The following is a 21,334-nucleotide window of genomic DNA, read 5'->3' as shown; positions in this document are numbered from 1 at the left end:
AATCTATCCAGTCTGGACTTCAGTAACAGTAATGTTAACTGTGTTAGTTTCTCAGTTTTGACAAATGTATCGTGGTAAAGTGAAATGTTAACAATGGGGACAACTAAATGAGGAATGCACAGGAACTCTCTTCTTTGCAATTTTTCTGTGAATCTTAACATTATTACAAAATTAAAAGTTTATTTTAACATATCAGTAACATTCCTATACCTCAGTAATATCTAATTAGAAAATACAATTTTAAAAAATCTAACAAAAGACATGCTAAATGTTTATAGAAAAAAATGATTAAACTGATGGATATGAAAAACCAACAAATTAAAAGAAATACCACATCATAGGAAGACTATTACAAAAACAGTGTTTAATCTCTATTAATTCAATACAATAATAAACTCATTGGATGTTACTATAAATATTCTTTATGAAAAATAAAAAGGTTAGGGACAATAGTGGGATTGTTTTACATTTTTGTAAATCTCTTTTAATATCTATCTTAATAGAATACAGAGAGATTCTCACATGTGCTTCTGCGTTCAATTTGTTTTGATATCTCAGACCATGTAGCCTCTAGAAACCTCTTCTATAAACCCCGAGAGAATGAGAGTCTCAAAGGCAAATCATAGCTTAGTATCATTATGGAAATAATTTTGACCTTGTGGACCCAAGAGTCCTGGGATCATACTTGATAACCACTATTTTGGAAACAATGTGTCACCTTTTTAACCTTGAGGCCTCCTAGTATTCTTTATTTACATTTTAATATGAAAAATTTCAAATTACAGAATAGTTAAAAGAATTTTTATAATAAAATGCATATATCTCCTACCTAGATTCTACAATTAACATTTTACTAAATTTTTTAATCACATATCTATTTATCCCACTATTTACCCATCAGTACATTTTTTCTCTTTATTTTTCACAACGCATTTCAAAGTAAGTTGCAAGTATCAATATACTTCCCCTCAAATAGTTCAGCATGTAAACTCATTACTTAGAGATAGTATTTTTTATAGTTCTTTTTAATTTTTATTTTTAGGTAAACTTTACATACAATGAAATGCACAAAATTTAAGTATGCAATTTGGTAAATCAGACATTGTGCAACCTAAACAAGATAGACAACATGATTCTCACTCTCCAGGAAATTCCCTCATACTCTTCTGAGTAAATCTCTCACCTCCTTTCCGCCCCTCACCTAGCCCCCCAAAGAAATCACTGTTCTGGTTTTTTTCAACCCAGATTATTTCTGCCTTTTCCAGAACGAGTCACGTAAATGGACTCATACAACATGTACTCTTCTATGTACGGCCTCTCTCAGTACAATGTGTTTTAGAGCCATTCATATTATTTTTTTAAGTATTTAAAATTAATTTACCTACCATGAAAATGACTATCAAGATGAGACAGATGCCCACTATGATAAGGAAGGGGATTAGGTAGTATTCCAGAGGAAGGCTAAATTCTGGAACTAAGATAATGTGGCCCCTGCAAGAAAACAAAAATTAATAATTAGGAAATATTGACTTGTCAAATTATGATGTTAACTGAAAACAAGGAAAAATATTTTTAAAGCATTTAGACATTACAATTTAATCCACTAGACCCATCTCATTTTCTAATAGATGATTTCCATTAAGTTAAGGGATGTTTTCTCCATTTTTAAATCAGCTTTACATACTTACCAAAATAATTTGCCATTTAATTAAAAGAAACTTTTAGATTGGTTAGAGGAAATCAGTTAAGCAATATTTATTGTGTCCCTCCTAAGAATATGTGTTTACTGAATTTAGTAATGATGAAAGTTAGCATATTTCACAAGCAAAAATCAGTATTTAAAACTGGCAGTACCTCAGGCAGTATGTCAGCAAGAACCACACACCCCTGAACACACCAAATTACTTTTCATCAGTTTCTCCCATGAAAAGACTCTGGAGCCACTACTGACGAAAATGAATTCCCTATTCCCTTTATGCTTTATGGGAATTTGTTGTACCAAGTACAATGGATATAACCCCCATACTCCACATTCATCTGTGAGATACGGAATGGAAAACTGGAAAAGAAATTCACAAGAGTTGTAGCTTCTTTTCTATTCTAAACCTTCTCCACTGCGTGACTGAAAAAAAAAAAGGCAAAAAAACTACAAAAATGTGTATATTGTGGGAGTTGGGGGGGAAAATAACCAAAGACCCTATTCTCCTCGTTATTAACCATGGTTAATACAGTTATATGGTTATCAACTATACAAGTATTATAAAAATTGACAAGGAATCCAGAAATGAAACTGAACAGAATAAGCACACTATTTATGCTGCATGAGCGAATTTCATATAGCATCAAATCCTGCAATAGAAAATTTCCTCAGACTAGGGAAGGTCTGTATAATGGTCACTAAGATGGTTGATTTCTCCATTGTACTTCCGTGCTACTCAACTAGTATGGTGTTAGCAACGTTACACTGTTACCCATGGCTGGGTGATTTTTTAGGTACCGATTCCAGATAATTCATATCACAGACTGTACATCAAGGTAATCAAATAATTGATGAGGTGTGATTCCTCTTTATGGAGCTATTGCAGATAATAAATTAAGGAGGAATTATAAAATAAGACTACTTGCAAATCCTAAAGAACCGATGGCTTCAGACAATGATTATTAATGATTGCTCACATCACAAAGAGAAAACCAAATATTATGTCTCCTGATGGAAATACATAATAATACATATAAATTATTCTTGCCTTACCTATCCTCCTGGTCCCCAAGCCATATTTGAATTTGAGCAGCCCTCTAGATCTAACTAGCAATTTACAGGGAAAATAAGTAACAAAGGAAACCTCTAGACAATACACCAAGGATGCAGTCAGAAAAGTCCAGACTGTGGTAAAATTTTACAGGACAAATGACCCCATTTCTTCAATAAATAAATGTATAGGGGAAAAAAAAAGAGGCAGAGCAAACTTATAGATTAAAAATAAAGTCATATGCCCTTATTTGCTTTCAAACAAATCTAAAGATTGACATGTTTTGATATTAATGTTTCTTAATTTAAAAAAGGATAACTAAAGAGCCTCTTGATGAAAGTGAAAGAGGAGAGTGAAAAAGTTGGCTTAAAGCTCAACATTCAGAAAACTAAGATCATGGCATCTGGTCCCATCACCTCATGGCAAATAGATGGGGAAACAGTGGAAACAGTGTCAGACTTTATTTTTCTGGACTCCAAAATCACTGCAGATGGTGATTGCAGCCATGAAACTAAAACACACTCCTTGGAAGGAAAGTTATGACCAACCTAGACAGCATATTAAAAAGCAGAGACATTACTTTGCCAGCAAAGGTCTGTTTAGTCAAGGCTATGGTTTTTCCAGTAGTCATGTATGGATGTGAGAGCTGGACTATAAAGAAAGCTGAGCGCTGAAGAACTGACGCTTTTGAACTGTGGTGTTGGAGGAGACTCTTGAGAGTCCCTTGGACTGAAAGGAGATCTAACCAGTCCATTCTAAATCAGTCCTGGGTGTTCATTGGAAGGACTGATGTTGAACCTGAAACTCCAATACATTGGCCACCCGATGCGAAGAGCTGACTCATTTGAAAAGACCCTGATGCTGAGAAAGACTGAGGGCAGGAGGAGAAGGGCATGACAGAGGATGAGATGGTTGGATGGCATCACCTACTCGATGGACGTGAGTTTGAGTGAACTCCGGGAGTTGGTGATGGACAGGGAGGCCTGGCGTGCCATGGTTCATGGGGTTGCAAAGAGTCGGACACGACTGAACAACTGAACTGAACTGAAAATAATGAAAATGCCATTATGTCTTTTATATATAACTTTATTTTCTAGTGATATATTTTGAAATGTTTACAGTTTAGATCATAGGGTATCTAGCACTTGCTTTAAAATAATCATGGAGGGGAGAAAAAAGGGCAGATGGCACTTAAAGAGTGGACACTCCAAACAAAATTGGCCATAGTTGATAATTCTGAGAACGAATGATATTCATCATACCCATCTCTAGTTTTAAACTAAATAAATAAATAATAAATTAATAGGTAGGTAGGTAGGCAAGCAGGCAGACTGACCAACTGGCCAGTCAACAGATAGATGATACAAGCCAGTCTGCATAGGTCTACAATCCTTCAAGCATAATTCTGAAACCTAAATAGCTTTAAAAAGTGATGTCTGCAATTCATCTGATAGTCAACCTGAACCTAACCGACACGATCAAACACTCATACGTTTATTACAGATATATATGTTACTTGATTATAGAATGCCGCCTCAATCCTCAAATTCTATCCCTTGTAATATTACTTAACTTTTAAAAATCTGAAAATGCTTCAGTTCCACATTATATCTGTCCAAAGAGCTGGGATAAGAGATTTTGTGGCCTTGCATTAACATGGAAAGGGTCTAAATACTAAGTAAAGTATGTAACAAAATACTGAGTATTACAAGGCACTGTTTTATGAGCAGGGTATCTCTAGTTAAGGTCAGCATTCAAACATGGGGAAAAAATTAAGCTGTCAGTGAAGAGCATCATAGGGACTTTCATTTAAATGTTTTTTATTTCTGAATTTTTCCATATTTTATCAGCAGGTATCTATTACTTCTTAATTTAAAAAGAAATGGTTTTATTATTTAAAACAAAAAGACTCTTTAAAATACACATAATTTTTCTATATGAGGGAATAATACTGAGATAAAAGCAAGTAGTAGTTCTCCTCACCCCCATTAACTACACAAATATGGCTGGCAAAATAGCATCTTGCTTAACTATTTTTAATACAATATCCCAAATTATATTCCCTAACTTAATAAAGATGTTCTGAGCACAAAATATGTGAACAGTTATTTTAAATATCAAAACCGTATAGGGAAAAGGTCAAAAAATGTACACAGACACTCTTTCCCTCTTTTTTTTCAAATTCATATTCAAACTAAAATAATCACAGATTCCCACCCCCCTCCTCCAAATAATTAGAATTGCATTTCATTGTGCTAGTTTCTTCTTTTGGCAAATGTAGATGGTAAGAGATAATAACTTCTAGAGTGTTGTTGTTAGAAATTAAATGGATAACAAATATAAAAGCTTTGTTTCATGAGTGCCTGGCACTTGCTAAATCCTTGATTTATTATATTATTATATTATATTACAATATTACCACTTTTATTATTAATATTGTTCCCTTGGTCAAATGCCTGTTCCGGTCCACTATGTTTTGGTACCTGTTTTTTAGAAGAAGCTCTAAAGTGTTAATTGAACTGCACTGTTTTCTATATTAGATAACACAGTTGTCCCTTAGGTTAGTTTCAGTCTGAATTTTTACCATGGTAATGAGAATTTGGGGAGAAATTCTATAATAAGTTTTAAAATTCAAATCAAACTTTTTAAACTTGAAAACAAACTGTCTGTGTTTGTAAAAGTTAGTCACCAAACACATCACGTGTTGGATTCTTTGTTTATAAAACAGTTCCATTTAATAAAATACAAATATGTCTTAATGTAAAGTATCATATAAATGTAAATCACATTGCTTCTAAATACCAATGGTTTCACTAAACTATAAAAGGGAAAGTTCTCTTTTTAGCAACATGGGTGCCTTAATCTCTCTAGCATAAATATATTTTCAGTATGTAATCATACACAGAAGAAAAGGAAAGTCTTAAAATCATGACTTAAGATATAATTTAGCACAACAGAGTACATTCTAAAACATAATTTTGATTATAACTAATCTTATATAATTCTACCCTCACACAGAAAAGAATTTAAGCTACATGATTATTTTTTATATCCATTACTTACTTACCCTTTTTCATATGTGAATTCATCTTTCAGGGAATTAGCTGATGATTCACCAATAAAGACAGATGGAATGTCAATCTTCTTTAGTACCTCAACTGTTTAAAACAATAGTAAAAGTTATTCTTCAAAGCCCATACTTAGTGTAAAATCAACTTAACTTTCTTTATAATAACAGCAAATATCAATGTAGGTGGAAATAACTATAATCAATTTGAATTGCCTGTTAGTTGATTTTCCAGATTGCAGATTAATACCACGATCCAAATGACTGAGAAACATGATGACATTTACAACAACAAAAGCTAATAACATTTTGCATATATACATTATCACGCTATCTCAACAGTCCTATGAGATTGAAATATAAATTCCACTTTGATTTACTTGATTTATTCCCATACAGACATACTTAACTTTTAGAAAAGAAATAAGAGGAAGAAACGTAAAGTATTTTTTCCACACATAACTTAATTCCTAAATGAAAAAGTGAAAAAGCTTTTTTTACATACCCATTCCCAGGAGAGGTGTAAGCCAAAGAATGTAAGAAAAGACCACTTTACAACAGTCTGAAAAATGACATCACACATCTAAGGCTTTTCAGAGTGAAGGGCTGACAAGAGTTCAGAAAGGGCACTGGGTAGGGAAGCTTGGTAAATTTCTACTTCCTCTTAAGCTCGGAATGCATGTTAAAGCATTGTGTTTTGACCAGTACCTTACAAAAGTTATTTCTATATCTATATTAAAAAACCAAAATCAAATGCCAACAAAAAAAGAACTTTGTAAAAATTACCCATTACTCAAGAAGAGAAGTAAAAACAATCATCTTACTGTCACCACAGAAAACAGCCATATTTTTAACTATGAGTTACTTGAACACATTTGGCTTTAGAGAAAGCCCATTTGTTTTCTTTTGTTACATTCTGCACAACAACTTTGTTCTACATTTCTTTTAAAAACTGCATATTTATTATTTATTTAAAAGAGGGGGGTGGATATACATGAAGAAGAACAGAACACAAGCATAACCCTTCCCACCCAAAGATAAGGCTTTATTTGAAGCAACAGAAAGAGTTCTATATGTTTTGACAAATAGGTTCCATTATGTAACCACCACCACCACCACCAAGATAAAAAAATATGTTACCATCCATCCAAATTCTCTCATGCCCCTTTACAGTCAACCCCTCACCACAACCTCAGCAACCACTGATATATTTTTCTTTAGTTTTAAAATCTTAGTATCCTTAATAGAATACGTTTTTTCGTTTTCAGATTGGATTTATGCAAATAAAATCACCCATTTCACACATTGTTTGTGTCTGTCTCTGTCTCTCTCACACACATACACCCACACACACTCCAATATCATATAAGCCCTAAAAGGGAAGGAGCCAAAATGGTTAGCAGAGCATTATTTAATCACTATCTTTATATTAATAAGACCAATAAATATTTAAAATTTTGTATTAATGGGAGCATGTAATAATGGGAAAAAGTATAGGTTTTTTCCTACTCAATAGTATATCTCAGATATCCTGTCATGTCACTAAATAAATATCCACCTCATAATTTTTAATAGCTGCATGCTAAGAGATCTTTCTCTTTCACATAACAGTTTAAATTTTAATTTATTTGATAATTAAAGTTTGGAATTGAATACCCTTTGTAAAATGTTCTACTGTTTCACGAAGATACTTTGATAAACTCAAGGAGGAATTTTTGGCTTGTAACTACTGGCTTATAATGATTGGAATTAACATAACTTGTTTGAGTTATATCTAATGAGATGTTAAAAGCTCCTCACTTCAGTAAGAAAGTTAAGAAGAGGAGGGAAGTGATGTACACAAATACGAATAGCCACCTTGGAGATTCTGCCACATCGTTTATCTGCTGAAAACAAAACCAAATGTTTTCATTCACAAAATACTTTAAAAATACTAATTTTAATTCTGATGCACAAAATAACTCTGTAAAGTATACATGCCAAGTAGTATTATCATACCATAGACAGGTTATAATTTAAGTGGTCAACCCCAACCTCTCTAGATGCATATTCCAAGTGCCTGTTCAATATCTCCATTTGAATGCACAATAGATGTATCTCAAGTATCAGTATCTCTTTTCCCTTCATCAGTCCTACTGTTCCTCGTCTTTGTAAACAGCCTATTTTCACCTAGTTTCTCCAGTTAAACATTTTGGCGTTCTCCTTTACTCCTCCCTTTTATTCCTTAGGTCAAACTCTATCAACTTCAAAATACATCCATAATTCTCTCACTTGCCATCACAGTCACTGCTAGTACTCCGCTGCCATCATCTCTTGCCTGGCTGCTGCAACAATATTCTAACTGGTCTCTCAGCCAGCACTCTTGCTCATCTTTCACCTTCAGTCTGTTCTCCAAAGAACAACCAAAGTGACAATCCTTTTAAAACCATCAGATCATCTCACACTCTATTTAGAACCTACATAAAACAAATTCTAAAGTCCTACAATACCCGCCATGCTCTAGCCTCTGGTTCCCCCCTAACTTCATCCCCTACAATTCTTTCTCTCCCTTGTTCACTCTGACTGCAGCCACCATGATTTTCTGTCACACCTGCTTTATCTCTGAGCCTTTGCATTCGTCTGCTATTCTTTTTCCTCGAAATACCCTCCCTCCAGAAATCTGCATGGCATAGCCTTTCACTTCAGACCTACGCTCAAATGTCAAAGCCTCAAGAAACCTTCTCTGATCACCCTACCTAAAACAGCCTTTCTCCGCCTCTCATCCCTGTCACCCTGTATCCCTTTAACCTGGCATGTTTTTCTTCATAGCACTTACCACTCACTACTTGACATATACCATACCTCTTTGAGTATTATTCCCACTCTAGAATGTAATGATAATAACTGCAGCAATAACAATTAATAGCAGCTAAAGAATCATTAAATGGCTATTAAGAACCAGGAAGTCATCTAGATATTTATATGTCATAAGCAACAAACCAAACTTGAATACTATTATTATCCGCATTTAACATATCAGAAAAGTGAGGCACAGAGATGTTAGGTAATGTTCCTAAGGCCACACCACTGGTAGGTGGTGGAGCTGGGATTCAAATCTTGTAAGGCCGTACTCAGAACCCACACTCTTAACTACATCATTCTGCTACCTCAATGAAAAGTATGAGCGAAGCCTTAAAACTGTATTATTTCCTCTGTAGTCATGAAGCCTAAGAGAGTACTTGATGTGGAGTAGGCTACCAAAAAGTATTTGATGAAGGAAGCAAGCAAGGAAGAAAAAAGAAACAAGCCCAGACACATTGATAACTTGCCCTGTTTATACAGCAATCTGCACAGCCTAGACCCAAACTTGAGGCTCAGACTCCTAATCTAGACTCTTTCCATTCTGCCTTATCATGGGTTTTTCTCATATGCCTTCTTTTTCATATGATCTTCACAATCTTGTTGGGTTAAAAACAATTAAAACTATTCACAGTTTTACAGATGAAAATAAAGGGCTTGGAAAGATTAGTAACTTTTATGAACTAGCCTGAAATAAAGCCACATTTCCTAGTCTTGAAGTTCATGTTCATCACATTCTCCTGCCTCCTGAAGATGACAAATGTAATTGACTCAAAGTGAACCCATCCTGTGTCCTACCTGAAATAAAAAACAGACACATTCCTGTGTGAAATGCTGGCAACAAGAGGTCTTTAAAACTTCCTTTTGTTTCCAGATGTCAGAACCACGTATTAGGAGTATACATGCAGTATTTTCCTTGTGGTTATGATCTAAGCCTAAAAAGAGTGACAGATACATGCTTATTTTAATAAATCCATGCTTTCTTTCCTCTACCAGTGACAGCAAAGAGGAAAATGGGAAATATCTTTACAGTGTGTTGGAAATATGAAATGTTCAAAAACATACATACTCAAGGACAGAGCAAAATGTCATGGAAAGTAATCGAAGCAATAAAGTCAAGAACCAAAATTCTGAACAATCTTTGAAATAAAATAACTCAGTTGAAACATTTCCATAGCAACAACAGGATTATATGGTTATGTGCTACTTCTAATATTTAGCACACTTTCCTTAGGAACTGACATGATTATCACAAAAAGGTTTTATTATTGACATGAAGACAAAACAGGTGTCCAAGGGAACTGACAATTCCAACTTGAAAAATTTTTATTAAAAGTGTGTTAAAAGAATAAATAGCTTACGAATACTAATTATTTTATTCAATCCATAACCCTTGAGAAGGTCTTGATGGTTGCAAAACCCTAAGCCTAGGTTTTTAGCAAAACACACACAGAGTAAGTAACTTGCTCAAAATTATACAGTCAATTCAAGCAGGAGCTTGGACTTGAATTCAGGCCTATTTTTCAGAGTGTCTGTGCTTTCCATTTTGTCAATAATGTGTACGGGTCACAAAAATGACTAACATGGGAGGTATGGTGTAGGATAATTTTTTAAGGAAGGTGATTAAAGGAGGAGTACCAACAAGTGTGCAGTACCAACAGTACTAGTTTATTTGATAAGTAAAATCCCTTAATCAATTCCTCTAATTCCTATCAGTGGTTGTTAAACTTTCAGTGAAGTGCCAGAAGCTCCTACGGGTACTTCATGCATTCTACAATTATGACTTAACCAGCCAGAAGATTAAAATAATCATTTAAAATGTAAAGAAAGTAAGGAACTTATCACTAAGTTTTACTTTTTATAAATTGTAGTTTTACCGTAGATTGTATTAGGAATAAGAAGGAAAAGAGTTGCAGGAGACATGGGTTTGATCCCTGGGTCAGGAAGGTGCCCTGGAGTTGGAAATGACAACCCACTCCAGTATTCCTGCCTGGGAAATTCGATGGACAGAGCAGCCTGGTGGGCTACTCCGTGGGGTCACAAGGAGTTGGACACGACTGAGTACAGCAACAACGACAAACAATGTCCCACGTTATAAAGAGATTTTTTTGGTCAAGAAATCCAGCATATTTCCTATTGAGGATACGGTTAAAGTCCTAAATACGTTTCATTGGAGTATATCAATCCATGCCTTATATGTCTGCTCTTTGCTGCAAACTTTCTTGCATATATGACTCAATGCAACTTAACAACAAGAGGTATTATGGATATATACTAAAAGAAAAAGAAAAGCAAAATACTTATGAGTGTTGGCAGTTTATTTAGTGTATCTTGGATTCTGATCCCAATTGCCAACATACGTGGGCATCTTCCCCACACCATCAAACAACTCAATTCAATTCTGACATTATCTACCTCGAGATAGCATCAGATTCCACAGGCTAAGGGTCTGGTCTCACAAGAATCCCCACCCCCAACTTCAGACGCCAGCCACATGTCTAAGTTGTCACCTCTGCTTCTGACCTACCAGTTATAGACTGGAGGTTTCAACAATCCTTACCCCATGGGTTCAATTAATTTGCTAGAGCAGTTCACAGAATTCAAAGAAACATTTTATTTACTTGATTACCAGTTTTTTAAGAAAGGATATAATTCAGAAACAAGCAGATGAAAGAGATGTATAGGGCAAGGTATATGGGAAGGGATGCAGAGATTCGATGCCCTCTCCAGGAGTGCAACTTTCCCAACATCTCCATACTTTCACCAACCCAGAAGCTCTTTGAACCTGTCCTTGTAGGTTTTCATGGTGGCTTCACTACATAGGCATGAATGATTAAACCACTGGCCACTGAGGTTAGGGGGTAGGACTGAAAGTTTCAATCCTTTAATCACCTAGTTAGTTCTCCTAGCAACCAGCCCCATCATTTGGTGGGGTCCAAAAGTAGCCTCATTAACATAAAGGAGACACCTTTATCACTCTCAATAAATTAAGTGAAAGCATATAGCTTAAAAATCAGTCTGATTAAAGCCAGTTATTTCACTAAAATTGGCTCATTTTCCCTATGAGCTAATATTTCATAGAGAATAAGGATATTGCCATTTTGAACAAAAAGCTATAGGCATGCCAATATATATAAAGGGGATAATAATAACCAACTGGTATAAAAGAGCACAAGTATGTGGCTTTGACATTCCACAGGAATACAGTAGCTACTTAGTATCTCTGCATATTCTAAAATTTAACATTGTGAATCTCTAAATAAATCACAAAAATTCTCCTCTGGCATGCCTATCTCTATTTAAAGCTTTGGTTTTCCTTTAGCTTTTACCAAAATAACAACACATCCTCAAAAATAAACACATATGTTAAAAAAAAAACCCAACAACAACAACAAACTGTTCAGAAAAGAACAAGTCAATTCCATTTATACTGTGAGCAAAATTATCCCAAGAGGTTTAAAAACTGGAAATTATTTTTCTGATGGGAAGAAATTTTGCTTTCTAAAACAGAAAATGAAAGAAGAGAGACTCTGGTAAATTTTAGTTTCGAACGATTGGTCAAACAGGAGAGAAGAAAAGTGATACCTGTACTTACTGTCGTTGGATCCCATGCTAATGAGGTCATCAGAGTCAACATTGTGAACTATGGCTGCTTTGTATCCTGCTCTCTGTGCATTTAAAACCTGCAAGTCAGAAAACAGTCATGATATGAGGAAGAAAGTGCCATAAGGTCCCTCAACTTCAACAAACATAGATCAACAACCCCATAAAGGACAGACTAGATTATGTACATATATATTATATATATATAATATATATAATATATATATAAACAGATCTCAAGTGTATTCTTGAAACATAACCTTTTACAATTGATTATCAAGGACTAAGTCTTTAGATATCTTCTTGATTTCACTCAAGGTATTAAGTGAAATGAGAGACAAATAAAGAATGGAGATATAAGCTACCTACCAAAATGATCCAAAGCACTAACTCTGTCTAGCTCTAATGGGATACAGACTTGGGACCACACTCAAGAGCCATCAGCCCTTGAGAAGTCAAATCTACCTCCACTACTTAGTGCAATAAACTTGGAGCCAATTGCTTTTCTTCCTCAATCCTCAGTTTCCCCAAGTTTAAAACAAAATAGCAACAATATTTTTCTCATAAGTAAAATAATTTTAAAATGCTTAACACCACGATGATACAAAGAAATGAGTAAAATAAAAGCTATTCTTATTATTAGCTTCATCAACAACCATTTTCTTTAGAAAGCTTTTCTAAAGCTTTGAAAAAATTAAAAATAAAAATACTCCAGCCTGAAGTTGCTTACTCTGGTTCTATTTAGCTATATAATCTTTCCTAAAACTAGTTTCCAAAATATTAAAAGTCAGTTTCACACCATAAGAATATGGCTAGATATATAGCAGAATTTTCTTAGAGCAAAGATCTGAAAAGTATATAACACATGTTACCACATCTCACTTTTAAAGTAACAGGTTGTTTTAAATAAAAATAAACCCAGACTAACCTCTTATTGTACCACCTTTGAACCATTTGGTAAAATTGAAGGTTATTATTTGCATACTGGTTAAATAAAATGAAAATTGGGTATGTAAATATATATAATAGGTTTGAATACTTTGAAAACTATACACATATAATTCTAAATACTTAATATGGCAAGAAATTTGAAACATATCACCTTATAATCACTGCATAGTGATATGTCTCAAACTTTCTTTATAATATCAATACTTCTAAAATTAATTTTAAAAATAATTCCCAGAAGGTCTAATATTAGCTCTGTTTTAGTTATCAGCATAACAATGATTCAAAATTCTACAGTAATTCAATAAAGACGTGCATCAAGCTGCAAAGAGTAAGGGAAAGTCCAAAAAGTCAAGTTCCTAAGAATAAAAGGAATACCCAAGTGTTCAGAAGACTGGACTTGAATGGTAGGTAACAGAAATGAGGCTCTGTAGTCAACCCTACTCAGGCAAGAGTTAAATTCCCTTCTACATTACCCTGACTCTAAAACTACCTTACAAATGAAAGTTGGAATTCTGAAAGAGATGATAATGTGGGTTAATCAGAATAATTTTATCTTATCACCAAAAAAAAATCTAAATCTGCAAATGCCTCAAAGAATTAATATTTTGTCTCTCTGTGGGTACGCTTAGTAACTAAGTCATGTCTGATTCTGAAAACCCATGGACAGCAGCCTGCCAGACTCCTCTGCCCAGGGGATTTTCCAGGCAAGAATACTGAAGTGGGATGCTTTTTCCTTTTCCAGGGGATCTTCCTGACCCAGGGATCAAACCCACATCTCCTGCATTGGCAGGCAAGTTCTCAACCACTGAGCCACTAGGGAAGCCTTTACAGTCTCTATAACTCCCATGAAATAGCAGGCTGACACAGAGTAAGCACTCATTAAATACTTTTAGAATAAGAAAATGTGTAAGTGCTTAAATTAATAGCTCATATTATAACATTACAAATACAAGAGAGAAAATTGTGTGTGTGTTAGTTGCTCAGTTGTGTCCAACTCTTTGCAACCCCATGGATTGTAGCTGGTCAGGGTCCTCTGTCCATGGAATACTCCAGTTAAGAATATTAGGGTGGGCAGCCATTTTCTTTTCCAGGAGATCTTTCCGACCCAGGGATCAAACCTGGGACTCTTAAGTTTTTTTAACGAATTAAAATAGCATAAATAGTTCACCAACATAGGACCTACTGCTCTGATGTTCGGAATAATGACAAGAAAACCAACCAGCCAACAGAACTGTTACAAGGAATGTTCTGTAGGCATGCAAGGAAAAGTCAACAACCAAATAAAAAAGAAAATAAGTTTACTACTTTTTGCCTGTGTGTGCATGTTTTAATTTTAGGTGGATTTTGTTATCCAACTAAAATTTTAAAAATGCCAACCTCTACAGTCTTTTACCCATGGATTTTATTGCTTTCCAAGGGGAGGAAAAAAAAAAAATTCTCTCAAGAAGGATATAATAGTTTCTAAGCCTTATTTGCTACTTATTTATTAACCTATTATTTATTCATTATATTTTCATAGCAGGACAGACTTCACTTAGCTTTTATTTAAACTTTTATTTAAAGTATACTTGGTTGAGGTTGCTATTAATTTATCTGATGCTTTAATGACCATTTAATTGTTCCTAAAAAAGCTAAACAAGTAACTACAGAGACATGTTTCTCTCACAAATCCAAAAAGCAAGTGTTTCCAGAAATACAATTTAAGAAATACAAAATTTATGTAAAAAGCTGTTCTCTCCTTATATAAAACTTAACTTTTACTTTTCTTTTTAAAGCCAACTAATACACAAAGTCACTAAAATTACAATTTGTCTTGTTTCTCTGAAAAATATGTATTTGTGAGCAAAGATACAACATGTTAGGATACAAAAAAAAATGGTCCCAGGAACCATGATAAAGTGTATGTAAAACAACATAGTTCAGTTTAGTAAATATTTGTTGAATATACATAACATGTAAGGGGTACTGTGTGTTGGGCACAATGCAGAACTTAAAGGTGAATCAGAAACAATCATTATCCTCAAAGGGACTCAGTACTCCTGGACATCCAAACAGGTCGGGTGCTTTCTAGCCTCTCTATTTGCTCAAACTACCATCTGTGCCTAGAACAGCCTTTGGGTTCTGAATGCCTAATCAGGCTTCAAATTCCATTACCTCCATGAAGCTTGTTCTGTTCCATGCCCTATTCTAATGCCCTGGTCCACATGTTGTCCCAAGCACCCATATAGCTGCTTCCCACTTGGTATTTATATCTGTTATATTGTTCTTAAAGATCTTCTACAGTGTCTTATATTTATGCATTATACATACTATCCCATTTATAAAACAAGGCTTTATGGGGTTCTTTAATCTTCTGCAGTTGTCTATGTGTAAAGAAGGGACAAAATATCATAACTCTTAAAAGAGGCTTTCTGAACTGCAAATTGTTAAAAATCACCAATATAAATTAACAGCAATCTGCTATGTGTGTAACTAAATCTAGCCAGCAGTTTCTGAAAACTGCATTGAGCAACTGAGGAAATATGTTTCTTTCACATATCCAAAATGCAATTGGTTCCATAAATACAATATAAAATTAGATTAATATCAAAAGCTGTTCTCTAATTAAAAAAATAAAATTCTTAAAATAGAAAACCACTAAAACAGGAAGGAGTTTTGTAAGCACAAGTGTGAATTCCAGAAAATAGAAACATGTTTCAAAAATTTAATAAGGCTTCCCCAAGACTTTTATTTTGTTACTGATTTTTAAAATAAACTAATGAAATTAAATCAAATAAACACATTAACATACGGACCAATGGGCTTACAAATACAAACAAGGAAAATATATTCATGTTATGAACTGCAAAAATCATGTGTCAGTCAAATTAAATTACATTTTTAACTATGCAGCAGCTGGTATTTTCAAAAACACAGGAGGCAGAAATAAGGCCTAAATCATCAGTAAGCATGTGCAGGGTTTCACATTCATAAAATGCAATCTCAAACATGTTGTCAGATGGAAGCAGAGAACTCAAAGATTCATTAATAAAAAGCAGGCACAGTGAACAAACCTAAATTTCAAAACAGCCATCAAACAGAAAATTGCACAAAAAGACCTTCTGAATTGAACTGCAAACGTGCCTTTTTAAGGAGACTCAAATTGTGCTAAATGTACTAGTTTACATCAAATCAACCAATTAACTGCAACTAAATTATGTAGACCAGGTAGCACTTAACCACAAATTTTAAAGAAATATGGGACTGCCGACTTGTTATTATAAACAGCCAGTATACCAGAAGACAGCAGACTGCTAATGGAAGAACCTTCAATGAGACAGGTTCTAAAAGGAATCCTGGGAATGAAATAATAGTTCATCCTATTTCCAGACTGGACAAACTGGTGATATTGACACTAATAAACACACCTTGTAAGAAGAAGGAATTCACTGTGCTGTCAAGATGATCATAAGTAGAGATTTTTTAAGGGACACACAGGCATGAGGAGGTAGAGGAAACTGGTGACAGAATATATACAAAGTTCCAGACCAAAAGCTCTATCTATGAATAAAAGAAGCCTCTATGTCCTGGTGCCTTACATATATTGTCTCTAATATCTGACAGAACTCTACCATGTAGATATTCTTTTCAATATTCTAGAAATGAATATACCCTAAGGTCACACTTAGGCAGAGCTGAGATTTGAAAACAATTTTATTTGATTAGATAGAAAAGCATGGAGTTTCTCAATGAATCAGAATGAGAAATAGGATCACTAACCTTATTTAACATTTTACAAATGTCCTAAAAGAGGGATTAAGAAAGAGATCACTTTAAGGGATTACTTTCTTTGATACTAAGAAAGTACCAAAACTCACATCACATTAATCTTAAAATCTTACGGGCAAAATAAAACATATACAAATCAGAGTATAAGCCAAAAAGAAAAGTGCTCAAATAGTGTGGTAGAGTTTATAAAAACTTAGAGAGGGAAAAGTTATATTGAACTACCTATGGCAGATTTTATAGGACCTGAAACATTTTAATAAAGAGATGAAATCTACATTAACAGGAAAGAGTTGTGAGGAAATTTCTCATGGGGAAGGAGAGAGAAATAACAAGGCAAAAGGCAGGACTGGGCAAGGCATATTAAAAACAAAACACAAAGAAGGAACTTAATAAGTGAAAAAACAGTGTTACAGAAAGGAAGACTCTCTAATTCCAGCAGAGGAGTTAAAATTATACTCTTGGAAGGCGATTATTTGGATTCAGATTCTGACTCTGTTATGTACAGCTGTATAAACTTAGGCAAATAACTTCTGTAAAATGAGCATAATAATACAACCAACTTAAGAGTCATTCTGAGGATTAAATTACTAAATATGTGGAAAGCACTTAAAATAGTGCTTAAACAGTGCCTCAGTTCAGTCGCTCAGTCGTGTCCGACTCTTTGAGACCCCATGAATCGCAGCACACCAGGCCTCCCTGTCCATCACCAATTCCCGGAATTCACTCAGACTCATGTCCATCGAGTCAGTGATGCCATCCAGCCATCTCATCCTCTGTCGTCCCCTTCTCCTCCCGCCCCAAATCCCTCCCAGCATCAGAGTCTTTTCAAATGAGTCAACTCTTCGCATGAGGTGGCCAAAGTACTGGAGTTTCAGCTTCAGCATCATTCCTTCCAATGAACACTCAGAACTGATCTCCTTTAGGACGGACTGGTTGGATCTCCTTGCAGTCCAAGGGACTCTCAAGAGTCTTCTCCAACACCACAGTTCAAAAGCATCAATTCTTCGGCGCTTAGCTTTCTTCACAGTCCAACTCTCACATCCATACACGACCATTGGAAAATCCATAGCCTCGACTAGATGGACCTTTGTTGGCAAAGTGATGTCTCTGCTTTTCAATATGCTATCTATTTCCTTCCAAGGAGTAAGCGTCTTTTAATTTCATGGCTGCAGTCACCATCTGCACATATTAAATATGTGCTAGTTATGATTACTGTCATTGCTGTTCAATTTTACAGTTGCTGTTGGAGAGTCAGAGATTAGGAGAGACGGGAAAAAAGGACAGATAGTACTGTATCTTGAAGGCCATTCAGTAAAGTAGACGTGAGGTCTTCCCTGTTAAGGGTTCACATTTCCTTCTCCAGGGGATATTCTCAACCAGGGATCGAACACAGGTCTCCCGCATTGCAGGCAGTCTCTTTACCATCTGAGTCACCAGGAACCTTAAGGGTTCACAACAGGCACTTGAATAAGGAGGTGACATGGCTAAAACAATGTTTTAGAACAATCTGGTAATACTTTGATATGGAGAAGACAGACTGAAGATTTGGAAGCTGTTATGACAAGGCAAAATGACTGCAATGATGTGAAAGAACAATATTTTCATTCTTCTTCAAAACCAACTTTTAAATCTAGGAAACTTAGGAATGTACTTAACCAAAAACGTGAAAGCTGAGAAACTGAGCTTGTTTTCATAAGGAAGAAGAAGAAAATGGTTCTGAGCACACGAAATTTGAGAGCTAGGGAGGTTTCTATATACAGATTTCCTAGGTAGGTAGAATATAAAATATCAGGACCTGAGATTTAAATGTACATATTTTCAGCAAATTTATTCATTCAACAGATATCTGGAATAAAGATTGCTACCTGGTTGTTAAAAGTAATTAAACTTCTAATAAAACATAATCCATTCAGTTTTATATATCTTACAGTCTTCAATGTCATTTAAGTTCTACACATGAACTAAATTTAAGTATATTTTAATTTTCCCCTGAAAGGATACACTACAAATAAGTAAATCTGTGTATACTTATTTCTAGCATACCTACAAGAATGCTAAAAATGTTATGAGGTAACTTTTCTTGATGAAAGAGAACCATGAAAAGAACCTCATTATATATCAGACAGTAGTCTGGATGTTTGTGTAAAATGAGACACACTTGGAACATCTTCCTATTTCAAATGTATTTAAAGTTCTGAAGTCTTTGACTGAATTCTAGTGTTATTTTTCCCTTGCATGAAGAATAATTTTAATGTCTGAACAAGAGGGAAAAGGCAAGCTAAAAAGCAGGGTTATTTCAGACAGACGATACTCTACGAACATCGTATACGCATCCCCTACAGATGCCCCGTGTTTCTGATGTTACCCGCCTTCAGGCGCCGGGCAAAAGATGTTTGAAAGTAGTAGCCATTTAAAATATATCCTCTTCTAATTTGAATGATAATACAACCTTTAGTTCATTATTTCAACACTTTTATTAAGTGTTAAAAGGTCATTAATTTTAATTGGGAAGTTGAAAGAAAATACTATACTGAAATATTTCAGATTGTAATTCATGCAGAATTAAAATATGTGATTTATATGTGGAATCTAATATATGACACAAATGAACCTATCTATGAAACAGAAACAGGGACACAGAAAATAGATTAGTGGTTGCCAAGGGGAGCAGTGGTAGGAGAGGGATGGATGGGGATTTGGGGATCAGCAGATGCAAACTGGTATATATAGTTAACAAAAAGGCCCTACTGTAGAGCACAGGGAACTATATTCAATATCCTGTGATAAACCATAATGGAAAAGAATGTATATATGTATAGCTGAGTCATTTTGCTATATGGCAGTAATTAACATAGCATTGTAAATCAACTATATCTTAATAAAAACAAAACAAAAATGTGATCTAGAGGTAAATTTCGGTGATGACTTATAGTTTTATTTACTAAAGATGTAATAAGACTAGAAGTAGAGGGACTTCCCTGGTAGTCCAAGGGTTAAGACTTGGCGCTCCCAATACAGAGAGGGCAGGTCTGATCTCTAGTCGGGGGACTAAATCCCATTTGCAGCACAGCAGGACCAAAAAAAAAAAAGAAAGAAAGAAAGAACAGAAGTAGAGAAAGATGTAATAAATATTAGGGAAATTCAGCTATTCTGGCTTATGTATAAATAAGAAAAATACATCTATCTAGAGATGTAATTTGACTGCTTAATTAACACCAGGAAGAGAATGATGAGATATTCTCAAACTCCCATCAATCAGGTGATAACCTTCAGTGACTGAAAAGCATTGTATTTTCTTCTTGCTCTCAATCTGCTTCCCTGCAGAAGGGTATGTACTCCATATTATCAGATAGGATATACTACCTAATTATGTGTGTGTATATATATATACCCACACACACATAAAACATATATACTAATACTCTATATTATTAAATATAGTTATTTATCAATTATCAATAATAAATTTCCTAAGCGTGGTAACTGTATTTTGTGAACATGGAGGAGAATGCTGCTGTGGGAAAGAGAGGAATATGACACAAAAGATTCAACTCTTAAAATAGTTAAAGACCAAAATATCAATACTTGGGAATTATTAACAATGTTAACTTCTGCAGGATACCTCTGTTTTCATCTTTGTTATTATATACACCACAAGCTTTTGTCTTGAATGAGTTATTTTTTTAATACACATCTGGGTACTTTGACAACCTGATACATTTTAATCAAGCCAATGTCACATAATTAACCTTACACAGAGTAATTTTCAACTTCCATAGTTCATTAAATGACAAAATGTACACTAATCTCCGCATGTTCTCAAAAATATAATAAAGCCAAAGTCCCGCTGTCTTAATAGAAATCACAATACTAGAAATCTAAATTTGTGATAAATTAAAGTATTACCTTAAAAATTAACAAAAGATCATTGTTTCATGTGTGTCAGTAAAAAGCATTAATTATCAGAAAGTTAATCCTGACATCACCTTGAAAAATAAGAGATCTGATAAAATAACATTTAGAGCTCTTTGAATGCCAGACTTCATGTTTCCTAAGGAACCATCTTGTTCACTAGCATGTATCTCCAGCCTAGAAAAATCTCTCACATAAATACTTAGTCAAACTAAATCATAACTAAGGGAACTATCTATCAAGTCCTACCCAGAAAGATATATGCCATAAAAATCCATTTATATTTATGGCTTAGTTCCCTCTTAAAAACATACCAAAAATTTTACTTCAGTCATTGTGGATAAAAAATTTTTCTGAAATATTCTGCATCTTCCTAGCTGTCTCAATTAGAAGACAACAAATGTGATCTGACCTTTTCCAATGACTTGGGATCATCATGAACATC

The 21,334-nt window shown here is 34.5% G+C and overlaps 1 protein-coding gene across 6 annotated transcripts in view; it reads right to left on the bottom strand.

Annotated features, from left to right (window-relative positions):
- RNF13 (ring finger protein 13) overlaps window positions 1–21,334 on the bottom strand; it is a 121,044-nt gene that overhangs the window by 42,411 nt on the left and 57,299 nt on the right. For 3 of the 6 annotated variants that reach the window (XM_040234681.1, XM_040234690.1, XM_040234696.1), the window contains 3 exons: window positions 12,251–12,338; window positions 5,818–5,908; window positions 1,386–1,491 (listed from right to left, as the gene is read on the bottom strand). In XM_040234681.1, the coding sequence (XP_040090615.1) occupies window positions 1,386–1,491; window positions 5,818–5,908; window positions 12,251–12,338 (285 nt within the window). Of the gene's footprint in view, window positions 1–1,385; window positions 1,492–5,817; window positions 5,909–12,240; window positions 12,339–21,334 lie in introns of all 6 variants that reach the window. The other 3 variants (XM_040234713.1, XM_040234704.1, XM_040234720.1) reach the window with 1 other exon arrangement.

Source organism: Oryx dammah, unplaced genomic scaffold, assembly GCF_014754425.2.
Source record: "Oryx dammah isolate SB20612 unplaced genomic scaffold, SCBI_Odam_1.1 HiC_scaffold_2, whole genome shotgun sequence".
NCBI lineage: Eukaryota > Metazoa > Chordata > Mammalia > Artiodactyla > Bovidae > Oryx > Oryx dammah.
This window is presented reverse-complemented; position numbering and strand designations above follow the sequence as displayed.